At 40.3% G+C, this 27,277-nt stretch overlaps 4 protein-coding genes across 5 annotated transcripts in view; 2 read left to right on the forward strand and 2 right to left on the reverse strand.

Moving 5' to 3' along the window:
- Window positions 1-4,165, reverse strand: part of LOC144518646 (serine/threonine-protein kinase N2-like) — a 24,588-nt gene extending 20,423 nt beyond the window's left edge. Inside the window, exons 1-2 of the mRNA XM_078251463.1 lie at window positions 2,464-4,165; window positions 2,035-2,197 (exon numbers count right to left, since the gene is read on the reverse strand). Coding sequence (XP_078107589.1) covers window positions 2,035-2,191 — 157 coding nt within the window. The 5' untranslated portion in view covers window positions 2,192-2,197; window positions 2,464-4,165. The remainder of the gene's footprint in view (window positions 1-2,034; window positions 2,198-2,463) is intronic.
- A 127-nt stretch (window positions 4,166-4,292) lies between these two features.
- seta (SET nuclear proto-oncogene a) lies at window positions 4,293-8,087 on the forward strand. Its single transcript, XM_078251467.1, has 8 exons — window positions 4,293-4,511; window positions 5,939-5,996; window positions 6,313-6,455; window positions 6,551-6,654; window positions 6,742-6,855; window positions 7,214-7,384; window positions 7,568-7,699; window positions 7,787-8,087. Exons 1-8 carry the CDS (start codon window positions 4,439-4,441, stop codon window positions 7,808-7,810), a joined length of 819 nt encoding a protein of 272 aa, XP_078107593.1. The 5' UTR covers window positions 4,293-4,438; the 3' UTR covers window positions 7,811-8,087.
- A 130-nt stretch (window positions 8,088-8,217) lies between these two features.
- LOC144518650 (protein cereblon) lies at window positions 8,218-10,336 on the reverse strand. The gene is made up of 2 exons (XM_078251470.1): window positions 9,800-10,336; window positions 8,218-8,865 (listed from the first exon to the last, which is right to left on the reverse strand). Exons 1-2 carry the CDS (start codon window positions 10,227-10,229, stop codon window positions 8,711-8,713), a joined length of 585 nt encoding a protein of 194 aa, XP_078107596.1. The 5' UTR covers window positions 10,230-10,336; the 3' UTR covers window positions 8,218-8,710.
- A 406-nt stretch (window positions 10,337-10,742) lies between these two features.
- On the forward strand, window positions 10,743-27,138 carry LOC144518647 (outer dense fiber protein 2-like). 2 transcript variants are annotated; one of them, XM_078251464.1, is made up of 17 exons: window positions 10,743-11,361; window positions 12,215-12,310; window positions 12,984-13,123; window positions 13,863-13,992; window positions 14,097-14,228; window positions 14,322-14,396; window positions 14,485-14,556; window positions 14,682-14,837; window positions 16,038-16,235; window positions 16,758-16,867; window positions 17,934-18,069; window positions 18,234-18,344; window positions 19,195-19,458; window positions 24,560-24,660; window positions 24,805-24,967; window positions 26,587-26,712; window positions 26,792-27,138. In XM_078251464.1, the coding sequence occupies exons 1-17, from the start codon at window positions 11,260-11,262 to the stop codon at window positions 26,936-26,938; spliced, it is 2,259 nt and encodes a 752-aa protein (XP_078107590.1). In that variant the 5' UTR covers window positions 10,743-11,259; the 3' UTR covers window positions 26,939-27,138. The 2 variants fall into 2 exon arrangements, with proteins under 2 accessions (XP_078107590.1, XP_078107592.1); XM_078251466.1 differs by having other exon boundaries at window positions 14,721-14,837.
- The last annotated feature ends 139 nt before the right edge of the window (window positions 27,139-27,277 follow it).

A 27,277-nucleotide genomic window follows, 5' to 3' on the forward strand; every position in this document is an offset into this window, starting at 1 on the left:
TTAATGATTAAAATGACTGGGGAGGAAACCCCTTCACATGTTGCTAAGTTACGAACAAACAGTTGGATAAAAGGAAGTACTTGACTGAAAGAATCTAAGTTTTTTTTTTTCTTGCTGCTTTTGTAATATTGACTTCTGAAATTTGATCCATTTCATAATGGCTTTTCCAGCGTGCAGCAATAGCTTACTGGAGGGAATCTGCACCAATTAATATTTTCTGAAGTGTAAACACATGTTAAATGGTTTCTCTATATTGTACTGTATCGTTGTAAGTGATATAGGGAAAAGCATCGATTCTGTGCCTAACATTTTTAGTCAAGTCCTGCACATGCTCATATGGTGTGAAAAAAGTGGTGTGCTGCTAAAAACAGCAATTATTTAATGTCTATTTTTAGAAATGTGTTACTTTTCCATATGAAAATTGTGAACAAATGCATATGTTAACCTGTTTATTTAATTATACTTATCGTTAACTGTTTGACATGTGTATTTTGAATTTGCACCTTTACATTTCTGGCATTTTGTACATTTGGTTTTTGCACCTTACTGATATTCTTTATTGTTTTTATTGTGATTATTTGCACTCTTTCCTATATTGTACTGCAACTGATACACAACAATTTCCCTCTGGATAAATAAAGTTGTATCTTATCTTAGCAACACAGAGTTTAGCTGACACTTGGACACACAGTGTATTGAACTGCCTGCTATAGTAGACATAAATTCTCTGCAGATCGCAACATTATAAAGAATAAATGAGAGGAAAGGAGGTCAGGGGTCAGGGAAAGGACATATGAGCCGAGGAAACCAGGTATAGAGTTACTGGTCTCGTATTTCATACTCTTTTACTTTCCAGACATGAATCATTGTGAAAGTGTTAGTATCAGAGTTTTTAAAATGGCACACATCTCCAGTTCAGAATTAAATGTCCCATTTACTCTCTCTCTCTCTATCTATTGGTTTCACTTTCTGGATTTTACAAATAACACCCACAAAGATGACAGTTGGCAGGAAGTACAGTTCAACCAATGTGGGTTTTTGATTCCAGCAATGATATTTCTGAGCTGAAGTTTTTCTTCTAATGTCTCTGAACTTGACCTTTCTTCACAGGAAATGCTTTAAAAGATGATCTAACGTAGATTGTTTTGGGGACACAAAAACAAAGAACTAAACTAAAACTAAAATAATGTTGCAGCTCGTTATGTGTCAACCAAAACCTCTCCATTGAAAATGAAACGGGCATACATTAATGCCTTTAATTTAACCATAACATTTTTAAACTACATATCTGGATTAACATCAGCAGGATGGCGATGTTTGCAAAAGTGCCTGAGATACATCCAAACAAAAAAGTGAATAAATTGTTATTTAGAGGTCTAACAGCTACAATTTCACAAAGTATTCATACCCATAACCCATTCATACATTTTGACCTCTGACACCAAAGTGAGGTTTTTTAAAAGAAACAAATGTTTTTTTAACTACTAAAAAATGACATATATGCAGGAAGAGATAGAATTGGCTATCAATACCAATGACTCAGTGATTTCTTTACCAGATGCTGAGGATTCTTGTTTTCAAAAAGTGAAGAAAAGGTAGCACATCTTAAGTTCCCAAGTTAAGGAAGACAAAATACTGTCTGGTTTTCAATTTCCAGCCTGAACCTACATCATATTTGTAAAGGTTCAATGATAGATTTGAGCTTCAGAGGTTAAAAGGCCTGGTTTTCCAGTCCAAAAAAATGGCATTACATTTAGAAATTCTGACTGAACAAAAAGCCATAAATTGTGTCACAGTGTTAATGTTGCTACTGGTGACAGATAAAATTTGATGACTGCATATACATGATTTCATGCCTCTTTCGAGTAGTTTACATACTAGAAGAAGCTGGAAATATCCCTAATTGTAGATAAAGAAGACATGTCTCTAAAGTAAAACAAAACCTGACAATTTGTGTTAAAAATAAAAGCTCTTTTTGACATTCAGTGCATCATTCTGTGATGCTCTAAAGGGCTCACGGCCCAGGAATCTGACCTCTGTGAGTGGAGCTGTTAGGGTTATAGCCACCTTCCCCGCCAATACCACCGCCGCCACTGCTGCTGCCAGCCTGGGTGACTTTGATAATCTGCAGTCGGATCAGCTCGATCTTGGAGCGGCTATCCTGCAGCATCTGCTGAGCTGTGGACAACATCTGATCCTGGATAACGACATCACATTGAGAAAAAATAAGCCCCACTTTATCACCATGCTTTTTCTCCTGACAGGTCAGCTGTGACAGGGAAGCACTGAACTGACTGAATACAGCCATGATTCATTATAACAAGTGGCAATGAGGGAATCACACAATTGCACACACAACTCATTTCCATATTGGACAAAAACAAATGCCAAAGAAAAGGCGGGATAAGTGAGAACAACATGTTCACATCAGGTGAAAACAGTATGACTTTGCACTTTACTAACCTTAGGGTGATGCACTCGCTCCTTGCTGAATAAGGACTAATTTGTCATCATCCTCTGTGGAGGTGGAGGGGAGGACTTATCAGGTTGCGCCTCTCCACCTTCACTATCCTTGAAACACACGTCCCCTGATGTTATGGTGCGCTCACACACACTCTGACTGAGGGCTCTTCTGATGCAGCTCCTACATCTTGAAACCTGGATCACACAGCCTGTCCTCCTGTTTGTTTTTGCCTCCGTGCAGCCTCCTCTGCAACATCCCCTTCCCACTGCATCCTCATCCTCCTCTGCTCTGTAACCAAATCCCTCTCTCTCTCTCTCTCTCTCTCTCTCTCTCTCTCTTTTAGGGGGTTTCTTTCTGCAGGGGGACGGCAGAGTTCCTCTCCAGTGCCAGCACTGCTGCTGCTATTCTGACAGTGCTGATCGCCTGCTCTGGGCTCGGCATTGGCTGCTGCATGACCACATGTTCCTGTGCTATCACCAACCAAAAGACAAACAAAGAGCTGCTGCTGCTCTCTTTGGGACAAGGCATAGACCAGCTTACATGCTGTGTTTAGAGGTGTGTGAGAGACATTAATAACCTGATTGTAGTCAATATAAATCCAGGGGGTGGGGAATGATGGAGCAGCTGCTGTTGTTGTACTGAACATGATGCTGGACATATCGCTATAGGCTTACTGACAGCACTGTGGATGTTTACAAGCCCTGCATGTACACTTCATGTCTGCAGCATACATGAAAGCTCTGTGGTTGTTGTTGTTCTCTTCTCAGCTGTCTGTTGCCCTGACAAATGATAATGGAGATTGGTGGGCTCATTTACTGAAAGCCATTACTATACGAGTTACATGTAGGCTAGACATGAGCTGACACCAGTGGTGGAAGAACTATTAATGTATTTTACTTATGTAAATTTAGCAATACAAAAAAGAAAAAATATCACAAGTAAAAGCCCTGCATTCAAAATATTAAGTAAAAGTAAAATTTTTACAAACACAATATAGGCTACTTAAGGTAAGCATACTAAAAATAAATTGTATTAATGATCTAAATCTGCAAAGTAGGCTAACTAAAGTTGTCACATAGCCTAAATGTAGTTGAGTAAAAAGAGCATTATCTCCCTACAGAATGTAACGTTAGTGGAGTAAAAGTATAACGTAGCATAAAATAAAAATACCCAAATACAGTACAAGTAACTCAACATTGTAATTAAGTACTGTACTTGAGCAAATGTACTCAGTTACATTCCACCACTAAAGGACACTTAAATAAACTCATTCCTCACCGTACACTTGTCGTGACGCGCTTATACACGTCCACAAGCTTAAAGGTTTACCTCATAAAAAAAGACAGATTTAGCGCTATATTAGACATGGCTTTGTTTATATGCACAATGACGCAATATTGGACAAAATGGCCTGTTTATTCGTCCTTTTCGTATCTAAAAAGGTAAATTAGCACTGGACAACCTGTGACTAACGGGTTTATTTGTACTGACCACCAGAATGAGGTTCCTCCTGCCTCCACTGATATTCAGCATCTTTTTTAAAGTGCGCAAGTGCGAGTCGGTCCAACTAAAGGTTTGGCCTGGCCTAAATAAACGTGGGTTTTTGGGCTGCAATTATTTAAAAATCGCGTATGAGATAAATATAAGTAATAATTAGAGGTTTTGTTCATTTTTGATGTAATTTTAAGAGGAGAAAGATGAGTAAATCGGCAAATTGGAGCCGAGTAGTGAGACCTACTTTGAGAGGCGGAGCTCGCCTCTTCTCCATTCGGCGAGGCGCGTTCGTATTGAAAGGAGCGCGTGAGCGGCGGTTGCTGTGACTTCCTCGCTCATCGGCAGCTACATTGTGCGGACAGCAGCACGTTGTTGGCTTCTGCACGCTGAACTTTAATTCTCCTGTTCAAGGAGAAACCAGATTTCAAAGCTACCAGTTATTTTCTCAGACGTGTGTAAGTTACCCCAGCTTGCGAAAACATGTCGGCCTCGGCGGCAAAAGTGAGTAAAAAGGAGCTGAACTCGAACCATGACGGAGCGGACGAAACCTCCGGTAAGAGGGAATGGCGGCCTCCTGTTCACCGCCATTTTCACTTTCTTCTTCTAACATAATTTGCATTGCCACTGAGGGAAATATTGTTAATAATTACTGTGTGTATTGTTTTGATTTTTGCCCCGGGTTCTTCTTTGTGTTGGTGCGTGTGTTCACATTTCGATAACGGGAGCTAGCTCACCAGCTAACGCATTTATTAGCATGCCGCTGCTCCTCTGCCTGTTGTTCAGCTCAGACCGGTGCTGCTTAGAGGCCATGTTAGCTTTAGCATAATCAGCGTGGCCAGTTGTGTCGTTGGCTACTGACTCAGTGGCCAAATTCCATGCTGGAGGATCATTGTTCTGTGTGATGTTGTAGAATCACCTCAAATTGACCAATCCATTTGTACACTGCTAGTATGGTGTTTAATAACCGGATAAGTTGGTCATTTCATTTGTGCATCAGCAGTTAGCCAGCTTGTGTTGTTGTTGTAATGTTACCTAACGCTAGCTGACGACGTTATGTTTGGTTTCTCGTCAAATACATTTAAATCCACCGTTCCTTCAATCAGTTAAACTAGGTAATTATTAGACAGCTGGATACATAACTCCGCCGTATAAGTAACGGTTTGACAGTAAGGGGGGTCTGTTCTTGCATCTGTCCTACCTCTGTCTCTCACGTTATCGCGGCTCTGTGTGTGCACTCGGATGTCCCACATTTAAACCACGCGGCCTTGTCAGTAGCAGCCGGCAGGAAACGGTGAGTGTCTGAGCCACTAGAGCTGTAGCTATTGGCCGCTCATATTACCTTAACCTCCGGTGGAGCCCGGTTTTTAATCTGCCAGATAATCTGTCAACTACCGTGATTTACCGCGAAGTAACGATCAATTATTAGTTTTATACGTTTATTGACCTTTCAGCATCGTTACGGTTTATAAAGACAATTGTCATTAAAACACTTTCTTTGCTGTTTACAATATGATGCCAATGCTAAATAGACCACATCTTAAATGGACTAAAATGTTGCTGTTAGAATAGCAGACCACAACATTTTTAAAATGGACTACGAGTTACAAATAGACACACATTTAAAATTGCAATATGTAAGTGAAAAAGTGATATCTCACCAATCTGGAATCTAAAACCTGCTGTAATTTAGGAGATGTATTAAATATTGTAATCATTGAAACTATGGGAATTGGCAAAACACCCCTTGCTTTGACTTCAGTAGTTTTAGAAAGTACAGCAAATGTAACTGTAGGTCTAAACAGCAACTCACAATCATGGCAAGTTGAGTTTATTATTAGTTTAAATGTCTATTTTGCATGCATTAGTTAGCTAATACACGTTTAGTAATAATATCAATGTCTTGTTTTTTTGGTCCCAGTCCTGAATGTTGTTATAAATTCTGCATACTTTGTAACACTGTCCTCTTTTTTTCCCCCACAGAGAAAGAGCAGCAAGAAGCTATTGAACACATTGATGAAGTTCAAAATGAAATTGACAGGTAATTTAAAAAAAAAAAAAGGTCAAATTATAATTATAGGCTGAGGTTTTTTTTTGCAGTAGTAGACTGAAAAGAGGTGATTAGTACATCTTTTAATACAGAGGAAGCAACTAGTGAAATCAGATAATGTAACCTGTGGTTGGCATAAAAAACTGCAGAATCTCAGCTCTCCATGGTGCAATTTATTAAGTCCCTACGCCTAAATAAATTATAATTGAACAACTGAAATCCATAACGAATGAGAATTATCATTTCCTGCATGGACAATCAACTGTTTTTTAATTTGGTGTTTGATTTATTTATTTTTTCCCTTCAGGTTGAACGAGCAAGCCAGTGAGGAGATCCTCAAAGTAGAACAGAAATACAACAAACTCCGTCAGCCATTCTTTCAGAAGAGGTCAGAACTGATCGCCAAAATCCCCAACTTCTGGGTCACCACGTTTGTCAACCATCCACAAGGTGAGCAATTAAACATGAGGTTTTTATTACGAAAATAATTAGGATTTGGACAGTGACTCAAAGTCTGGTGTGTATGATCTGTTTCCCCCCCACAGTATCTGCCCTACTGGGAGAGGAAGATGAAGAAGCACTTCATTACCTGAGCCGAGTGGAGGTGACAGAGTTTGAAGACATCAAGTCAGGCTACAGAATAGATTTTGTAAGTATTGTGATGATGCCCACATATACACACACAAAACATGGAGGTTTAAGTTTATGTTCTTACTTTTTTTTTTTTGTCTTCTAGTATTTCGACGAAAATCCGTACTTCGAAAACAAAGTACTTTCCAAAGAGTTCCATTTGAATGAGAGCGGAGACCCATCTTCAAAGTCGACAGAAATTAAATGGAAATCAGGAAAGGTACGTCTGAGTTTGCTCGTCAGCAAAGTAAGCTAGAGGAGTAGTTAAACTTGATGCTTCTTTGTACCTGCAACCAGTTGAGTAGCATTCTTATCCTCATTCAGGGTCAGGTTTTTTTTCTTCCCAACTTGACATTTTAGCAGATTTTTTATTAATATACTGAGTTACAATGGGGCCCGGAGATTTCTTTTCCTGCGCTTCTATACCAGTTTTAAGGTTTTTAAACAAAGTGTGTTTTTTTTTTTATTTATTTTTTTATTTTTATTATATATAAAGCAACATGACCTGCTCTAACTCAAGAGCTTGCACATAGAACTTTCAACAGTTGGACATCTTATTTTTCTTCATGTGTTTGTAGGACCTGACCAAGCGCTCCAGCCAGACACAGAACAAGGCCGGAAGGAAGAGGCAACATGAAGAGCCAGAGAGCTTCTTCACTTGGTTCACTGATCATGCTGACGCCGGCGCTGATGAGCTCGGGGAGGTCATCAAGGACGACATCTGGCCAAACCCCCTGCAGTACTACCTGGTATGTTACGACCAGGTTAATGTATCCTTAGCTGCCAGTTTCCATAATAAGTAGCCATCTTTTAGCTGTATGGTTTATTTTAAGTTTCTTTGTGGTTGTTCCATATATGATCCAATCTATTCCCTCCTCCTATTTCGTCTGGTAATAGACAGACAAACAAGTGCTAAAAGTGATTATCTCTAGGTCCCTGACATGGATGACGAAGAGGGTGAAGGTGAGGATGATGAAGAGGACGAAGAAGGTCTGGAGGACATAGATGAAGAGGGAGATGAAGATGGAGAGGATGATGAAGAGGACGATGGAGAAGATGGAGAGGTAAAGTGATAGTGAAGTCAAACGGGTGTTGTTAAAGGTAGTTTTGTTTTCAACAGTCACTGACTTTCTGATATCTTGTTCTTTCAGGATGATGAGGGAGAAGACGACTAAGAAATAACATCTACCCAGACCCTCAACCTTCTATTCCCTGTTTGGTTTTTCCACTCACTTTCGGGAGCAAAGGTTTTAATTTGTTTTTGTTTTTTTACTTTTTTATTTTATAAATCTGTGTGCTTCATTTTCCATTCTGAAGCCTCTTCACCTTGTTGGTGCCATGTTATGTTATGTTCTCCTTTGACTCATCTAAGGCCAATGGCACTTTGCCCTGAATTGTGAGTACCATCCCCAAAGTCATCTCAAAAATAATAATAAAAGTATAAAAATAGAATCAGCACGGCATCCTGAGTAGAAATTAAAGACAACACGCACAGAATTCCTCCTGTTAACGGTTGTGTGATAAATTGACTTAAAGCCATGGTGTAGTGACCCAGCGCTAGTTGACCTCAATTTTCCCTCCATTTTCAGTTGGGGTGTTGATCCCTTGGAGAAAAAAAAACTGTTATTTTCCCCCTATGTGCTTAACGAGTACCAGCTCATTCCTTTGACTTGTAATGTTTAGGGGGAGGGCCGGGAGTATGTTGGTTATTGGGGAGAGTGGTTATTTTGACACCATTTCTATGGGACTTTTTTTTTTTTCATTGTATTGTTTTACAGATATCCATGAGATTTGAAATGACATTTTTAATAAAGAACAAAATGGAAAAAAAAGCTTGTAAATGTTGGCCCCCACTACTTCATAGGTAAAATAAAAATACCTGTTATCTCATAGAAGTTGCATTTAATCACCTTTTATCTTTACTGCTGCGGAGAAAATAAACTGTTTAAAATTTGAGGTTTAAACTTGCTTTGTTAAAAATAAAACTTTACTGTGTTTACATGTGGGTGCATAGAATTTATTTAAAAAATAGAATTGGGTAGCAACCAAGGCACCTGGGTTAATTGTTGAGTGGATCAGCTCATGAAGGATTTTGGAGTCATTAGCAGGCTCGAGGCAAAGTCTTCTCTTAATAGACGATGGGTGATTAAAGCCAGGAAGGTGTGCTCTGACTCCTCAAATTTGGTTTTTGTGACCGTGTCTGGCCAGTCACTGGGCTGGAAGGCCCAACCTGGAGTGAGAAGGGGGGGAGAAAATCAGTTACCTGAAACCCAAATGGTGACTTAAGATGTTTATAAATGGGCATCACGCTATATGACATGGATTCAAACGTGGGAAGTCTACATCAGCATAGCTTGAGATAGCCTAAATGTGAGTAACTTTCTTTGAGATTTTAACTGAGAACTTGCTCCCAAATCAGGATCATAACAAATGATGGCAGAAGTATATTTTAGCATTTGTAAGTGTGTATTCCTAAAGATATAACTTAATATTTTACAAGTTATTACATGCTCCATAATTACGATTTACCATAACGAGTTCCGACAAGTGTAGCGCCGATACAAGTTAGACATTTCTCTGCATTACTTGAGTATGCAACATGTTCATTATTTTAAACTATTTTTTCCCTAAATGATTTGCTCCATCATTCAGACAGTCTTATGTCGAAGTCTTGATTATAACACATTTTAAAAACTAACGCATGTATTTAAGAAGTATATTTAATATATACTTATTTAATTAAGTTGTTACTTGTTCAATAATTAACAACATATCGATTGTTACAGATCATAGCATATGTATCAAATAATTCAATAAGAATATCTCCATAACTTTTTTTGGCTTGATTTTATAAATGTACTCCATAATAGACTCATCTTAAATGATATAAATGATGTGGCGTAAATATAAGTACAATTCAACAATCTTTCAAAGTGTCTCAGTTTAATTACCACATGATTTACCGACGGTATGAGTACGTGATGACAAAAGTAAGCGAAACGGGCATAATCTTGTAACCTTTTACATAAGGTTTATCTTGGTGGTAAAAGTTGTCTGTCTCATCTCACAGTATACAACCATGCTCCCCAGTAATAGAGAACTCTTTTTCAGTTTATTTTGTCGATGTATACTGCATTTTTGCACCATGACGGGTTCGTACCCACCTAAATGAGTTTTACACCGAGGACAGGTGGCCACCGTCCATGAGAAACCCGGGAACCAGGAGAAGTGTTTATCTGCCGGCCAGTGTTGGGTAACTTCTGCTTTTCTGAACGTAATCACCTCAAACTGGTTTCCGTGGGGGTTTTCGAAAAGCTGGATGTTAACCCTTCGGCCCCCTATGAATGTGTCGTTGCGGCTGGAGAGCGCCAGTCGACTGGGAACGAAGTGGATGTCCGCCCCGACCGCCAGCTCATGTCCGCACGCCCTGCACAACAGCAGGGTGACGGCGCTGCTGGTTCCCCCCTCCTTCGCAGCACACGCCTCACCGGGCTGGTATGCAGTTGGATAAAACAACAGTACAGATGAAATATACGGGATTATTAACATATCCAGCTGCTTTGTCAACAGCCTCAAGCCCCGCTTGTACACCATTGCTGCCTCTCACGCACATGGAAGGCTAATTACAAACTAGCTTAGCTGAAACTCCTAGCTAGCTGTTTTTAGCTGCGGTGAGCTAATATCGATGGGTGTCGTTTTATCAAATACTAATCGACAGTACATCTGATTAATCACTTAAGAATGTTAACCCGAAAGCACTAACTTTTAGTGTACATGTATACTTCTATATTGTGATTAGTGCACTTAAGAAGCGAATAGCTAATAAAGTGAGCGTTAGTTTGTTTTTCGTTTTTAACAAATGGACGGAAGTGCCAAAGAAAGAAACCGGAAATGCATTCATCTCAACCATGTCCTACGTCAACTGTTTCATTGCTCTACTGCGAACATTTCTCTTTACAGCCACATAACTATTTTTCAATTTAATATAAAGCAATTTCAGTTGAATACTAGCTACATTTAAACTGTACTGTACGATAGTAATGTTTCTCAGGATGGCGAAGGCATGTCCCGCCCGACTTTACCTTACTCTACCTCTGATTGGCTTACAGTCAGCGAGTTCTAGCCATTCAGAGGGACAAAAGGGCGGGTCATGCCTCTTTCGCCATCCTGGGATTTTTGTTTTAGCCACCACCATTTTGGATTGTATGTCAAGCTCTTTGGAATATTTTTTTATATATATTTTATAAGAAAGAGTGAGAGTAAGACAAAAACAGATCGTTGAATAAAATATTAGATAATAGTTTATAGGGAGATGTGTTTTAACAGTTTAAACATCATCCGTTACTTTCAGTGGTTACCACGGACAACGCTTATCGTAAACATGCTTCCACCAATCACAGAACGAGATATTACCAACAAGCCAATCAGAGCGGCTGTTTGTCGATCCAAACAACCGTCCTCTCCACAAAAAAAACCTGAGACAAACGTCGAGATTTATCTTGAAAACATGAAGCTAACTAGCACGGTAATAATAAACTACCTTTTAGCTTTTTAAATGTTAGTTTGTTTGGGTCTTAGTTGATCCCAAACGCAGTCTGAATGTTGTGTGTAACGTCTCGAAAGAATGAAAACCCGGGATTCATCGCCGCCACCGGTCCACGTCCATGTACCGGAGACCACACCTGTACATGTTCATATGAGGAGGAGTCCCAGCCAGACCCCACAGGTTATTTTACTGGTTTATGAAACTGTACAGTTTACGTTTACATAGAATACTCTTTGAACGCTGCTATATGCATTAGGATCCAAGTTTGAATATCCCAAATGCATAGCTAGTGCATTATTTTATAGCTTACATGTGAAATTCACAGTGGTGGAGGAAGTACTCAGTTTGTGTACTCAAGTAAAAGTAAGCAATACCACAGTGTAAACATACTCTGTTACAAGTACAAGTCCTGCCTTCAAATTTTTACTACAGTAGGACTACTAAAGTATTGGCATCATGAGATAGGCCTACTTAAAGTATCAAAAGTAAAAAAGTACTCATGTGCAGAATGGCCCATTTCAGACTAATGTAGGCCTATATACTATTGATGGATTAATGTGTTCATCACTTTAATGTTGCAGCTGGTAAAAATGATATTACTTTTTATACTGCTGGGTAGATTGTGAATTCCTCCCAGGAATCAAAAAAGTCTTACCTTAATATATTACATCATGATTCATTTGTTTATTACATTTTGTATTATTAATCTGAAGTAATTAAAGTTGTCAAATAAATGTAGTGGAGTAAAAAGTACAATATTTCCCTTTTGAGATGTAGTGGAGTAGAAGTATAAAGTAGCAGAAAATTGAAATACTCCAGTAAAGTACCTACAAATTTTACTTAAGTACAGTACTTGTAACTTAAATATACTCGGTTACTTTCCACCACTTGAACTTCATCACCTGTTCTTTAACATACCTTTTAAAGAGTTTACAATTAAATAGACACAATTATTAGTTTTTAAATATTATCAGTTTGTTGTAAAATCTTAGCGTGTTTTACTTGTGGAATGGCATCTCGTTTCTTTCTGCAGAATAGGGCAAAAGATGCCCAGATGAGGGGAAATGGAGGGAGGCCAAAGGTCCGGACGCCGTGGATTCCTCCAGGAAGGCTGTCCTGCAGAAGAGATGTGGGCTCACACAAGTTTCATGTCTTTTTTATAGTGTTTATTTCTCACTGCAATGCTTTCAACCAGAGCCAACATAATAAATAACATGCTGGCAAATGAATACATTTGCAAACAGTGCAAACCTGTCTGTCCCCCAACAGGACAGACAGGTTTGCACTGAAATCCAAACTGAATTTAAACAAACCCGATTAAGAAGTAATACTCTATTCTCATGACTTGTTTACTAAGGACTGAAGTTAGCTGCTGTTCATTCAAAGCTGTCATAACTGCTTTTAACTTTTTGTGCGATTATTCATTTGAAACGGCAACATGCAGAGTAGAAATGTGACCCCTGTGAGAAGCCAAGATAGGCAGACTGATGATGGATACCTCAGGCAGTGAATGCTGTTGCAGTGCTTTAGTTGTATAATTTTGGAAATAATAAGCACATAAACATGTTTCAAACATGAAACTCTGAATTTGCTCAGATTGGATACAATGGAAGATATTCACTGACATGTAGCAGGAAATAAGGCAGCACCGGAATACTTTAAACACTTTGGAGCTTGAATATCTTTTCCGTTTAAAGAAAAATATTTTCAGCGCCTGGTTTGATTGTAGATATTACAGATATTTATTGTTTGTTGTACAGCCCTGTAGTAAATGTGTGTGTGTGTTTGTGTCTTATGTTCAGAGAAGCAGACTGGAGCACCGATCAGAAAGGGGATTCGGACAACAGCGTGATGAAGAGGAGCAGGAAGAAGAGCTCACTGCAGTATCCAAAAACCTCAGTTTCCTCCTCAGAGAGCAAGAGAGCATTCGTCATTTAAAAAAGTGAGAGCCTCTTCAGCAGCTGGAAAATAACAAAGCTTTGTACGAATGTCTCAAATTCAAACCCCCCTTTAATTGTGTTCAAAACAAATTAAAGTTGGGTACTTTTCATTTCTGGGGACATTGTGCGATGATGTATCTTCTTTTGGTGGATACTATAACTGTCCAAATGTAGACAATGAGACATTCCTTCCAGATACTTTTAGCAGCAGACAGTTTTGTTGTTGTCAGTCCCCCTTCTCTCCCGGGTCGCCATTTTTCTCTGACATTTTACATCATACAAGGAGAGGTCTGCAGTGAGATGAGGCATAAACGCAGACTTGTGTTGTGACAGTTGGCAAAAAAAGACCCCCCAAAAAAAAACTACAGTCAAATTTTGAAAATTTAACAAGTTACAGTGGGTTTACACTCATCGTCATAAATGCTGACGAAATGGCAACTTTTTTATGGATGAGATGCCTTTCTGCTGCACCTTAACCTCACAAAATAAAATGCAGGCCTATGATCACATTATATATTATTCTGGGTACCCTGTTTACATTACTTTACCTCACAACTTTGTCTGTAATCGATCTTCTATAGTTTCTATTTTTTACTTCTATTGTTATTCTAGTTTTTTATACCTCCTACTAATATTTTATTTTTTGACTTCCCTATTTATCTGCACAACAACTGAATTTCCTCTCTGGGGATCCATAAAGGCTTATCTTATTTCAGTTCAATTTCCCCCCCCTGTTTACAGGTCGGATTCTAGCGGTCAACACAGAGAGACAGACGTGCTCCTGAGGGCGCTTGTAGAAGCAGAAATCGACGGCGTAGCAGTAACTAATCAGCTGACAGCTCTGAAGGAAGCTGTCGACAGCCTCGCTAAGGTAAATCTAGAAGGCTAGATGAAGGGAGAATGGAATGAATGGGGGAGGACTCATGTTGCTGTACATGATCGTGTTTCTATTTGTTCATTTATTTTACTTTTTAGGACAAGCGGCTATCGAAATTACACACAGCTTCACTGGGACGGCAGCAGGAGTTGTTGCTAGAGAAGATCGAGATGTTTGACAACACGAATCGCAGCCTTCGAGAGCTCCTCAGAGAGCGGAGTGAATATGAGGTACAGGAAGTAGAAGAAAAATTCAAGGAGAGTCAAATGTCAATAATTCTCTTCTGACTATGATTTGCATGCTGTGTGTTGTTGTATCTACAGAGAGAATCATTGGTGTGGTCAGAACAGAAAGATGCCTTAAAGAAGAGATTGACTGACAGTGAAGCAGAGAACATTGTGAGTAATGATCACCCGGTCATATGCAGTGCTGTACGTTATCATCAGCCACCAGACAGCTGAGGAGATGTTTCTTCTTCTCTTACAGCGACTAATGGCCAAACTCGCCAACAAGGAGAAAGAGGCGTCTAAGCTTGCTGAGCGTTTGGACCTCGAAAAGGTTTGAAACTTACCATTAGATTTGTGCTGGTTCACGAAAAAGTACAGTATTCTGTCATAGCTCGGTAGAAAAAGGTTGGTATCTTTTACACACCTTTTTTTTACGGTTCATGTGTTCACAAACAGAAACTCGCCCTCACCCTCTGCTTCTCTCTGTCATGGCAGGGCAACGCGAAGACGACGGAGGAGCTTTCAAGAGTCCTGCAGTCGACCCACGGCCATCTGGAATCTGAGTTGAACAGAGCAGAAGCTGAAAAGGTCCACCTGGCTGCTCAGATTCAGGTCTGTGAAGATAAAACACACACTTGAACTGTCATATGTGGAGCAGTTGTTTTCATCGGTCCAACACACACTGACAATTCTGAGTAGGGCTGGGCAATATATTGATATTATATCGATATCGTGATATGAGACTAGATATCGTCTTAGATTTTGAAAATCGTAATATCGTGAATGGCTTAAGTGTTGTCTTTTCCTGGTTTTAAAGGCTGCATTACAATAAAGTGATGTACTTTTCTGAACTTACCAGACTGTTTCTAGCTCTTCTATTATTTTTACCTTTCCCCACTTAGTCATTATATCTACATTACTGAAGATTATTTATCTTAAATCTCATTGTGAAGATATTTTTTTAAAGCACCAATTGTCAACCCTATAATATCGCCACAATGTCGACATTGAGGTATTAGGACAAGAATATCGCGATATCTGATTTTCTCCATATCGCCCAGCCCTAATTCTGAAGGATAAAAACGTTGTTCTTTTGCTGTCTACATGACCAGTCAGTGTCAATAAATCAGTATCCAGCTTAATGATACCGTAATGATATTTTCTATTTGATGATGATTTTATACTTTGGTCATATTTCTCTGCTCTAATTAGAAAACACTCATTCCCTTAGTCTTAGTAGCGCAGATTTGCAGAAGACATGACTCTGATGACCTAGAGTCAAATTTTAGAAGCTCTATATGTTTTTTGTGCAAAAATCTTAATTTGTAGTTAGTTAACTTTATTTATCCCCGTGGGGAAATTAAGGTGTCTTCGCAGCCAGGTACTTAAATACAGGTACAACATAAAACACTACTAATAATACATTACAATGCATTAAAATACAACACAATAAAAAGTATAAGTACCTATAGCTGTTCCGACAGACAGACACAGCGCCACTGGATTTCCTCCTTGTAAAGTAACTTAAGCTGTAAGTAAGTAATTAGTGAAGTAAAAATTCCAATATTTCCCTCTGAAATGACGCAGAGCAGAACGAGAAAGTGGCATTAAAGAAAATACTCAAGTACAAGTACCTAAAATCTGTGCTAAAGTACAGTACTTGAGTAAATGTATTTAGTTACATTCCACCACTGAAACTGGATGTGTGTGTGTGTGTGTGTGTGTGTGTGTGTGTGTGTGTGTGTGTGTGTGTGTGTGTGTGTGTGTGTGTGTGTGTGTGTGTGTGTGTGTGTGTGTGTGTGTGTGGAGCAGAAGATGCAGCAGAGCCACGAGCAGCAGCAGCAGGAGCTGCAGGCTCTACAGAAGGAGCTGCAGACTCTGAGGCAGCGGAGGGAGGAAGAGGAGGAGGAGCAGGGGCGGAAAGACCAGGAGGCCCTGGCCCTGCTTACCCAGCAGGCCGAGCGAGCCGAAGAGTCCGCCAGGCAGCTCGCGGCAAAACTGCAGGAGAAGGTCAGTATTCCGAGGTATCACAGAGCCACACCACAATGTCTGAAAAACACAGAACATCAGAGTGGTGGGCAGAGATGAGTCCTATAAGTTAGTGGTGCACAAAGCAACATGTCTTTCTACAAAGTCCCAGTTCCTTAGGATGATCCACAGTGGTTTCTGTTCTGTTCTGTATCCTGCATATAAATGAGTTTTCTCACTGGTGGCGGTGTCTTGTCTGATCAAAAGCTTTTATGCAAATCAAGTTCAAAGCAAGTTCAGCCAGCCTCTTGGTTCAGTAGCAATATTCCAGTGAAACACACAAACACCAAATTCTAAGGCGAGGGCAGGCTGCTGTAGCCTATCTTCACTTTAAATGCTTTTTCTCACTTGTTGTGTTTGACCGTCCTGTGAATCTTTTCTTGCAAGTCATACCTGCTTTTGTCAGGAGTCTCAGCAACATTTCATAAATTCTAAGTGTGTTCCAGGTGTGAAATAACTTGAAAAGGCTAAATAATGACTAGACAACGTGTTATTTTGTTCAAGGAATCCCAGTTGGCTCAAGCTCTGTCCACATCCAGTGACTGGTGCTTCCGCCACTCTAAAGAGGCAGGCGCTAAAGCGCAGCTGCAAGAGGACATTTCTGCTCTCAAACTGTGAGTACATGTGAGAACCCACTTAATTTCTGTAAAACATCATGAGGTGCACCGCAGTTAGGCCCAAAACACATTGAATTGATTTTTGGAGGCTTTTTCATATCATTTAGATTTTGTTTTTATACAAAATTATGACGTGAGAAAAATCAAATATAATGCTGCCTCTGCACCAGTTTATTATCGAGTTGGGAGAAAATGCATGCAATAATTTATTAATTTTTTTCTTCTTAAAGCTTTAGTGCGTAACTTTTTCATATTAACGAACGTCCATTACATTCAAGCCATTGCCACATGAGTTGCTACAAAGCTAATTAAGACTATCAGCTCCACACAGCTCTCTCTGTATTTCTCAGTATGGGTGTGAAAATGGGTGTACGATGGGTAAGTCTGATTCTGAAGAATATTTCCTTTTTTGACATTTTCTGAGTTTATATCAGCTATAGCTGCTTGTTGAGCTGACAGTGGCTGGTTGGAAAATGTACTAGGTACAGCAACCTCACAAGTTCATACTTGTGTAATTGGATGGATGGATGGATGGATGGATGGATGGATGGATGGATGGATGGATGGATGGATGGATGGATGGATTTCTCTGTTACAAGGACATACTCGCTCACACACATACCAAAAATACAAGAAATAAGATAGCAAAAATAAAATTGGAAAAAAAGGCTTTGTTATTTATTTTATAGAATCAGTCCAGCAATGTAATTGCTATCTGTGAATTGTATGTTTTGAACGTTAATAAATTATAATAATTGTCCAAATCCCTATTGATTGTATTTATTTTTTAATAGGCCTACTTTTTCCATTCCGGACAAGTCATCTCAGACAAAGGGCAAGTGGCAGAAAAAAGCTTAACGTCAAGCCCTGTGCAGTAGTGGGAAATGTACTGTGATTTTGAAAGAAAACACATTTTCAGTGTCATCACATTTGAACAGTTTTCCGTTAAACAGTCTTGAAAATGTGACATGAAGGTATATTCTTTATGAATTTGGAAAATATATAACTATGGGGACTGCGATGACAACCTGACACAAGCTTCATGTATGTGCTTCCATCCCAGTGAGCTGACGGAGCTGAACTCTCAGCAACATGCAGCGGAGGAGAGGAGTCTGACGGAGAGGGAGCAGCTCAGGGATCAGCTCCATCGTCTCAGCGCTGAGAACGCCTCCATCAAGCTGGACAACCAAAGACTCACGGTACCTTCAGAAAGATCTACCGCAGTTTTGAGTACTTCAAATCTATAAATTATGATAAATAAATGAATTCTGAATCATCATCACTTAAACTATTGTAAAAATGTGTTTTCTCCCTTTTGACAACTTCTTCTTCTACTGTTCCACAATTTCTTTGTCATATTTAGGGTCAGTTGACAACATCTGAAGAGAAGCTCTGCAGTCTGCAGTCTGAAGCCCGTCGGCTGAAATCATCATTAAAAAAGCACGAAAACCTAATAGATAAATACAAGAAGAAGGTACATTTAGCTGATAATACTTACATACTTTTACTTAAGTAAGGTTTTGAATGAAGGACTTTTACTTGAAGTGGAGTATTTTCACAACTTTACTTAAGTAAAGGATCTGAATACCTCTTTCACCACTGTGTGCTTGCAAAGTGGATGTATGATGTTTGGAAATTGATTATACTTGTGACACATTTTCTGTTGCAACAAATGTTAAAGGAACACACCGACTTATTGGGACTTTAGCTTATTCCCCATATCCCCCAGAGTTAGATAAGTCCATACATACCCTTCTCATCTCTGTGCGTGTTGTAACTCTGTCTGACGCACCCACCGCTAGCCTAGCTTAGCATAGATCCTGGAGGTAGCTGGCTCCATCTAGCCTACTGCTCCCAATAAGTGACAAAATAACAACAACACGTTCCTATTTACATGTTGTGATTTGTATAGTCACAGCGTGTACAAATAACAAGATCACATGAGACACAGCCGTCTTCTAACCATATACATACTGGGAACTATATTCTCAGAAGATGAAGCACTGCTACTTGGGTGGAGTGATTTGCTCGCAGCACCAGAGAAGCCCCGTGGTGAAGAGCAGAGAGTAGCAACGGAGCTTTTCAGGTGTTGCACTAAAAGTAGCAGAAGTAGCAGTGCTTCGCCTTCTGAGAAGCAAGGGTATGTATGGACTTATCTAACTCTGGGGGATACTGTGAATAAGCTAAAGTCCCAATAAGTCGGCGTGTTCCTTTAACCTCAATCACATAAAGAACACATACGATCTAATCTCATGGAAACTCTTCAGATACCAGAAAGTGTTGAAGTTTACTGTGAAGTCGTGACATCCTGCTTCTCTGTGCAGGTCCAGCAGGTTCGTCTGGAATCGGAAGAGTGCTGCCTGAAGCTGGAGATGACACAGAAGGAGGCGCGGGAGGTGAAGGTGAGCCTGGAGAGGGAGACGGAGCAGGTGAGGAGGGAGCTTCTGGGCCGGCTCAGAGAGCTGGAGACGCTGCCCGACAGACTGAGGAGGACGGAGCAGCAGCTCAGAGACGCCCAGCAGGAGGCCGACGCCCACGAGAGGAGGAACATGGAGCACAACGCCGCCCTCTCTGAAGTCAGACACAAGGTACTTAATGCTGCATTCAGACTGCCTGCGTCGGCCGTCCGACAGTTCGGCAAAAACGTAGGTCTTTCCATTCGTTTTGAATGGGGGTAGCGCGTTTAGGCTGCGGCTGGGAATGCCGCAGGGGGGGGACACTCAAAAAAAACGCAGCGGGCCTGCGACAAGAAATTGAGACCGACTCAACTTTTGGAGAAACGCAACCCCACGTCACGCTACGGTGGCCAATCATGTAACGGGCGATCAGACGAGAATCCCGTACAGGAAACCGGAAACATCACTGCCTCTATCTCTGCCACAAGAAAGTTTTAAAACACTATGAGGGTAAAAAAACGAAACACAAGCACTGAACTTCCCAGGAGTTTGTCTAACAGCTGAATGTTTTTTTGCAACAACAAAGCACTCGCTATGTCTCGCTCGTCTCTTTTTTTACTCTCTCTCCTGTGAAATAAAGCTGCATTCAAGTGCGGTCGGAAAACGTCAAAATCTATAACCATCTGACGGAAAACAGTAATTGTAAAATATACTTGTGCTTTGTTTGGGGGGTATAAGAACACTCTCCCCTGCCGCACCACCCTGCGGCGTCTCTCTTTTTTTGGTGTGAAGGACCCGTAATACAGCCTGTGAGATATGTTATAGCTTTGATAGTTAAAGGGACAAAATAGGTGCAATCATGAAGGTTTGCTTTGTTGTATTTCAGTTGTTTGTTTGTTTGTTTTAAAGTGCTCTACTGGCAAACTTGCCTAATGTAATGTAATGGACAATTCTGCTTCCAACCTGTAGGGGACCGAAGCGGGAAAATTCTCTAGTATATAAAGCATGTCTTTAGCAGAGTAAAAAATCCCATGACTCACGACCAGCATGATGATTGGACAGAGTTTTGGTAAACTGTTGACCTAGTGGCAGATCAATTATTCCCACTTTACCAACAAACAAAAAACCTTCTCGTCGTCACAGACGAGTTTTCCCTATTTTCATGTCATTATCAAGCCTCGTCGGCTTCCTGCTGGGAAAGGTTAACTATTTCCCTTCTTTGCTCCTGACCTTTAAATAAAAACTGTCCCAGTCTGCCTTTTATTGGCATTCTTGTGTGAGGTTGATGATTGAGCCTAATCGTCAAAATCCCCTGAAATTATGCTGATGCTCACTGGAGGCATCAAGTGTCCACATCACACTTGTGTAAGTGGCATCCTGTATTACGATCGGCTTCCAAATAGCTTCCGAGGTAGCTGTGATGTCATAAACGCTGATGATATATACACGTGTTAAAAAGTCAGATTTAAGGTGAGCTCAAAGAAACTTCCATTCTTTAGCGGATGGATTTCAAAAATAACTCTGCACTTACATCATTATGCAGAGTGAAGCTCAAACATCAACAAGTGAAGGAAGCAAAACACAGTCAAGTGGAGCACAACTTGAGAAAAGGCTTTCATTTGTTTGTTTTTTAATGTGAATATATATATACATACAGTTGTGTTCAAAATAATAGCAGTCCAACATCACTAACCTCATAAATCAATTTTTTTGGTAGATGTGATATTTCTACATGGCAAATAATTTACTAGTAAGTGTTGTAGAGTCATAGAAAACCAACAGACCCAACAGTCATGACATGCATGCTGCTCATTCTGTGTAATTGAAAGGGGCATGTTCAAAATAATAGCAGTGTTGTGTTCAATTAGTGAGGTGATTGATTCTGTGAAGAAACGGGTGTCAATTATTGCCCATATATAAGGAAGGAAGGAAGTAAATGTTGTGCATGCTGGTTATAGTGCATTTCACACTGAAATACTCAACAAAATGGGTCGTTCCAGACATTGCTCTGAGGAACACCAGACTTTGATTAAAAAGTTGATTGGAGAGGGGAAAACATATAAAGAAGTGCAGAAAATTATAGACTGCTCAGCCAAAATGATTTCAAATGCCTTGAAATGGCATCCAAAGCCTGAACGACGTGGGAAAAAACGGTCAACTACCATTCGAATGGATCGAAGAATAGCCAAAATGGCAAAGGCTCAACCAATGATCAGCTCCAGGAAAATCAAAGAAGACTTAAAGTTACCTGTGAGTACTGTTACAATCAGAAGAAGGCTATGTGAAGCAAAGCTATCAGCTAGAAGCCCCCGCAAAGTCCCATTGCTGAAAAAAAGACATTTGCCACAGGACACATTGACTGGCCAAAGGAGAAATGGGGCAACATTCTGTGGACTGATGAGAGCAAAATTGTTCTTTTTGGGTTTAGGGGCCACAGACAGTTTGTCCGACGACCCCCATGATGTTTCTCATACTGTGGTGTTGGGCCTATTTATCGCATACCAGGGATCATGGATCAGTTTCAATACATCAAAATACTTGAAGAGGTCATGTTGCCTTATGCTGAAGAGGAAATGCCTTTGAAATGGGTCTTTCAACAAGACAATGACCCAAAACACACCAGTAAGCGAGCAAAGTCTTGGTTCCAGATGAACAAGATTGATGTTATGGAGTGGCCAGCCCAATTCCCAGACCTCAATCCCATAGAAAACTTGTGGGGTGACATCAAAAATGCTGTTTCTGAGGCAAAACCCAGTAATGCAGAGGAATTGTGGAATGTAGTTCAATCGTCCTGGGCTGGAATACCTGTTCACAGGTGCCAGAAGTTGGTCGACTCCATGCAACACAGATGTGAAGCAGTTCTCAGAAATAATGGTTATGTAACTAAATATTAGTGCAGTTATTCAAAGTAAAGCAAACCCTGGAGACATTTTTCAGTTTGTACAGTAAATGTTTGAGTTTGTAAAGAAAAATGCAAATACTGCTATTTTTTTGAACAGCCTAATATTCCTTTTTCTTCACTTTCTGTAAAGGTATAACACAAATTTTGGTCATGTTTTGATTTGGAATTGAATGTGCAGTGTTCCCAATGCATTGATATTATGGAATTAAAAGCTATTCTAAGGATTTTGAGCATTATTCACTTTTTTAAACACACTGCTATTATTCTGAACACAACTGTATCTATCTATCTATCTATCTATCTATCTATCTATCTATCTATCTATCTATCTATCACATTGATGAGTAAACAGAAAGATTGTGTGTAATAGGAAAAAATAAGTGCTTAGTCAGTTTTTTGTCCCCTTGGTTATATATAATAATGCAGAATCAATGGAAGAGGATTTCTTGTTTTTTCTATGTTTTGGGGTATTTTGTCTTTATTTCAAAGCAGACTGTATAGAGGTGACAGAAAATGGAAAGGTTCCCGGTAGGGGTGTTAGTTAATTAATTAATCGATGCATCGCAATGCGGACCTGGATGATTCTGCATCGTTGCAGTGACAGACCATAATCCATTATTGCCTAATGATGTTACTTGTTGATTTTCCGGTCGCTGCTTTTTTTGTCTGTTGTCTGCTGTGTTCAGACTCCGCTACGTTCAGAAAGTGTCTTTTTTAAGAGCAGATGCAATAAAAAGGGGAGTTCATATATATCTGACTGCTTGAATTTGTTGATGAAAACCACGTGTAGCAATATATAATAATATTGAGGAGGTCACGCTTCGTGATATCAAATCGAGTCAAATCGTTGACAGGATAATCGTAATCAAATCGTGACACCAGTGAAGATTCACACCCCTAGTTCCCAGTTGGACTCGAACTGGGGACATTTCTATTAAAGGTCCCATGACATGGTGCTCTTTGGATGCTTTTATATAGGCCTTAGTGGTCCCCTAATACTGTATCTGAAGTCTCTTTTATATAGGCCTTAGTGGTCTCCTAATACTGTATCTGAAGTCTCTTTTATATAGGCCTTAGTGGTCTCCTAATACTGTATCTGAAGTCTCTTTTATATAGACCTTAGTGGTCTCCTAATACTGTATCTGAAGTCTCTTTTATATAGACCTTAGTGGTCCCCCTAATACTGTATCTGAAGTCTCTTTTATATAGGCCTTAGTGGTCCCCTAATACTGTATCTGAAGTCTCTTTTATATAGGCCTTAGTGGTCCCCCTAATACTGTATCTGAAGTCTCTTTTATATAGACCTTAGTGGTCCCCTAATACTGTATCTGAAGTCTCTTTATATAGGCCTTAGTGGTCCCCTAATACTGTATCTGAAGTCTCTTTTTATATAGACCTTAGTGGTCCCCTAATACTGTATCTGAAGTCTCTTTTATATAGACCTTAGTGGTCCCCTAATACTGTATCTGAAGTCTCTTTTATATAGACCTTAGTGGTCCCCTAATACTGTATCTGAAGTCTCTTTTATATAGACCTTAGTGGTCCCCCTAATACTGTATCTGAAGTCTCTTTTATATAGGCCTTAGTGGTCCCCTAATACTGTATCTGAAGTCTCTTTTATATAGACCTTAGTGGTCCCCCTAATACTGTATCTGAAGTCTCTTTTATATAGGCCTTAGTGGTCCCCTAATACTGTATCTGAAGTCTCTTTTATATAGGCCTTAGTGGTCCCCTAATACTGTATCTGAAGTCTCTTTTATATAGGCCTTAGTGGTCTCCTAATACTGTATCTGAAGTCTCTTTTATATAGACCTTAGTGGTCACCTAATACTGTATCTGAAGTATCTTTCTCGAAATTCAGCCTTGGTGCAGAATTACAGCCACTAGAGCCAGTCCCACAATGAGCTTTCCTTAGGATGTGCCATTTCTGTGTCTGTAGCTTTAAATGCTATTGAGGAGGAGAGAGGGGGGGCAAGGTGGAGAGTGGGGGTGTGGCCTTGACCAACTGCCACTTTGCTCGTTTGAAAGCCATGATGTCTTTCTCTCATGGGCGGGCCAAATTCTCCGGGCGGGCAAAGCAGAGAAAGGGGAGGTAACCTTCCTCCTTATGACATCATAAGGGGGGAGATTCCAGATTGGCCCATCTGAGCTTTCATTTTCTCAAAGGCAGAGCAGGATACCCAGGGCTCGGTTTACACCTATCACCATTTCTAGCCACTGGGGGACCATAGGCAGGCTGGAGGAACTCATATTAATGTTAAAAAACCTCATAGTGAAATTTTCATGCCATGGGACCTTTAAATGGCCAGAGATGGAGACCCCTATAGGCCACCAGGACCCCCCCCATGGAGGTGGTTTTCTCTCATGATAGTTAATTGTGTTTCTTCACAGGTGGAACAGCAAGGCACTCAGCTGGAGACGTTCCAGCAGAGGAACCTGCTGCTGCAGGAGGAAAACAACGTTCTCAAAGAGAAGATTCACAACTTCGAGAGGTACAGACACTTACAGAACTATCTTTGAAAAATAAAGGAATACATTTTGAAGCTACAATAATTGCAGACAACACAAAACACAGAAATGGTTTCCATACATGTTCCAAAACTGCAGCTGTAGCTTTTCTGTGTTGCTTGTTGCAGGAGGCTGGAGGACGTGAAGGTCGAAAACAAAGAGATGTCTCAGTCTCTCACTTTAAAGGACGCCAATATCCGCAGCACTCAGCAGCAGCTGGAAGAGAAGACCCGCGAGTGCAGCGTCCTGTCCAGACAGCTGCAACAAACTCTGGATGACGCACACAGACAGGTCTGAAACTACTGTATAGTCAGCTGTCCATCAGTGTACAGACAACAGCACACCACATAACAACTTTAATCTCAATTCAATATATAATAAAGAGTCGCAGAGTGGCAATGCATTTTGGTTATTGACACAAGTTTGGACTCTTGTCACCTGTTAGAGTCCCCCCTGACCATTTGACCAACCCGCTTCTTTACCTCCATGCTGCTTCTGCTTTTCCAGTGCAGATAAAGCCTTCAATTGTGACCATTTACTGAGAGTATTGTGGAAGCAAAACTATTTTATATTATATTTTATATTGATATTGCAGACAAAGACAAGGCAGGCTGTGAACCAAAAGTGCACTGATGAAAGTTTTAGTGATACTACAAAAGGTCTTCAACTATTGTTTTGATGGACTACAATAATTTGATTTAATTCTATCCAAGCTGGTGTTGGAATAAGCAGCAGCACAACCGAAAGGGTTTCCTCAAGTCCCCAAGAGCTGGACAGAAAAACTCAGGATCTATCATTCTCTTTTACTCTTTAAATAACATTTTCTTGCAATTTTCATACAAGAAATGCAGCTCTGAGCGCCAACCCAGAAGTCCAAAAAAACATGTATACAGTGCCCCTCAATAATGAATCTAAAAGAAGAATGATACATAATATATACATCTATAAACTTAAAGTTGCTATAGGTAGGATTGTGAAGATCCAGGACTTAGCCAAAAAATTGGAACATTGACAACTTCTCAGTCCCTCCCCCCTTTCTGCTAAAGCCCAAAACGGTCTCCTAAGCCCCTCCCCCCACAAGGGAGAATGAATGCGTGTGCATGAGCAGAGATTGGCAGTTAGACACCTCCCCCCGGCCGTGATTGGTGCATATGAACAGGGAGCTGTGGATTTTTGCAAATTGCACTACAGGCTGTAGGTGGTTAGCCTGGTTGACACCAGACCCTTCTCAGTTGTAAATGAGAGCGGGTCTGGGCAAGGTTCATTCACAGCCCGTTTCCAAAGGGACGTCGCCAACGGACACCGCTCAAATGCCTCTGGGCGCAATTGGATAGTCCTTCAACCAATCAGACCAACGATCTGGGTGACGTAGCAGCGACAACGGCATCGACGGATTGCTGCGCTTCGGTGGCCATTATGTAAACAAAAAGCTGCTCGCTGTCGCTGCACTATCGTCATCGTGTAAAGCCCGCCTCAACGGTTGTGATTGGTGTAAAGCCCGCCTCACCGGTTGTGTTTGGTGCCTTGATTTGGAAAAATTGGAAATGGGCTTGAATGGGCTCTTGGCCGGACGGACTTGCTGAGCGAATCTCAAATTTTCCGGAAGTTCGTCAGGGTTTTCCCAGGCTGTAGGTGGTGCCAGAGGACCTGCTTCATGTAGTTCTACTGGAACATAGGGTCAGTTTCAGCAAATATGACAGAAAGTTAGTTTTATATGTCTTACCTACTGCACCTTTAAATATAATCATTAATTTGCTTATTCTGACTGTGATGTTGTTCAACTAAGGTTATCAGAAAATGCTGCTTACGTGACCTATTCTGAGTGTAATTTTTGGGTTAATACTGGAATATAGCAGTCCATGTAAACATTGTGAGGAAAACTTTAACCCAACATGTTTTCCTTTCTGCAGGTGGACACCAGCATGCAGAGGGTTTTGGCCAAAGAGAGAGCGTCTCAGTCTAAAGCCTTGGACCTGCAGAGCCAGCTGAGCCGAGCCAAAACAGAGCAGGGTCAGCTACAGCGAAGCAAGGAGGAGGTACGTCATGATGTCCATGGATTTTCACGTTGAACATACAAACTGTTGGTTCTCATGTGTTGTTTCTGTTTTCCTTCAGATGGAGCGTCGTTTCCAGAGTCAGCTGCAGAACATGAAGGACAGACTGGAGCAGTCGGACTCTACAAACCGTAGTCTGCAGAACTATATTCATTTTCTCAAAACGTCTTATGGAAACGTGTTTGGTGACTCTTTGCTTGCAAGCTGACTGAAAAAAAACTGACCAGAAGTCATCCATTCCCAAAATCATTGTGATAGACCAAAATGACATTTGTTGACTACTATTTTTGACTTGAGAGTTTTATACTATCTATGAAATGAATAAAAATGTTTTAAAATGAAATGCTCACATTAGAGTTGCCTGAAATGTATATATATTCTTTTGAATAAATGACTTTCTGCACAATTCTTAATTCTGATTGCATTTATTTTTAATTTTACATTATTTCCGAGCACCGCTGTGTACATTTTGTTATGACAGAAGACATAATTAAACCCCATTTTAAATTCCCTAAATAACATTTATATATTATATTTTTAACGTAGT

Source organism: Sander vitreus, chromosome 5, assembly GCF_031162955.1.
Source record: "Sander vitreus isolate 19-12246 chromosome 5, sanVit1, whole genome shotgun sequence".
Lineage (NCBI taxonomy): Eukaryota > Metazoa > Chordata > Actinopteri > Perciformes > Percidae > Sander > Sander vitreus.

What these genes read in the sequence shown, in the direction of transcription:
- LOC144518647 (XM_078251464.1), top strand. Translation starts at nt 11,260, where the DNA reads ATGAAAACCCGGGATTCATCGCCGCCACCGGTCCACGTCCATGTACCG. An exon ending in GTCCCAGCCAGACCCCACAG is followed by an intron (nt 11,362 to 12,214) that starts GTTATTTTACTG and finishes TTCTTTCTGCAG; the next exon opens with AATAGGGCAAAAGATGCCCA. An exon ending in TGGACAACCAAAGACTCACG is followed by an intron (nt 18,070 to 18,233) that starts GTACCTTCAGAA and finishes TGTCATATTTAG; the next exon opens with GGTCAGTTGACAACATCTGA.
- seta (XM_078251467.1), top strand. Translation starts at nt 4,439, where the DNA reads ATGTCGGCCTCGGCGGCAAAAGTGAGTAAAAAGGAGCTGAACTCGAAC. An exon ending in GTTTGTCAACCATCCACAAG is followed by an intron (nt 6,456 to 6,550) that starts GTGAGCAATTAA and finishes TCCCCCCCACAG; the next exon opens with TATCTGCCCTACTGGGAGAG. An exon ending in ACCCCCTGCAGTACTACCTG is followed by an intron (nt 7,385 to 7,567) that starts GTATGTTACGAC and finishes GATTATCTCTAG; the next exon opens with GTCCCTGACATGGATGACGA.
- LOC144518650 (XM_078251470.1), bottom strand. Translation starts at nt 10,229, where the DNA reads ATGGTGTACAAGCGGGGCTTGAGGCTGTTGACAAAGCAGCTGGATATG. An exon ending in TCGGTGTAAAACTCATTTAG is followed by an intron (nt 8,866 to 9,799) that starts GTGGGTACGAAC and finishes TTCTCACTCCAG; the next exon opens with GTTGGGCCTTCCAGCCCAGT.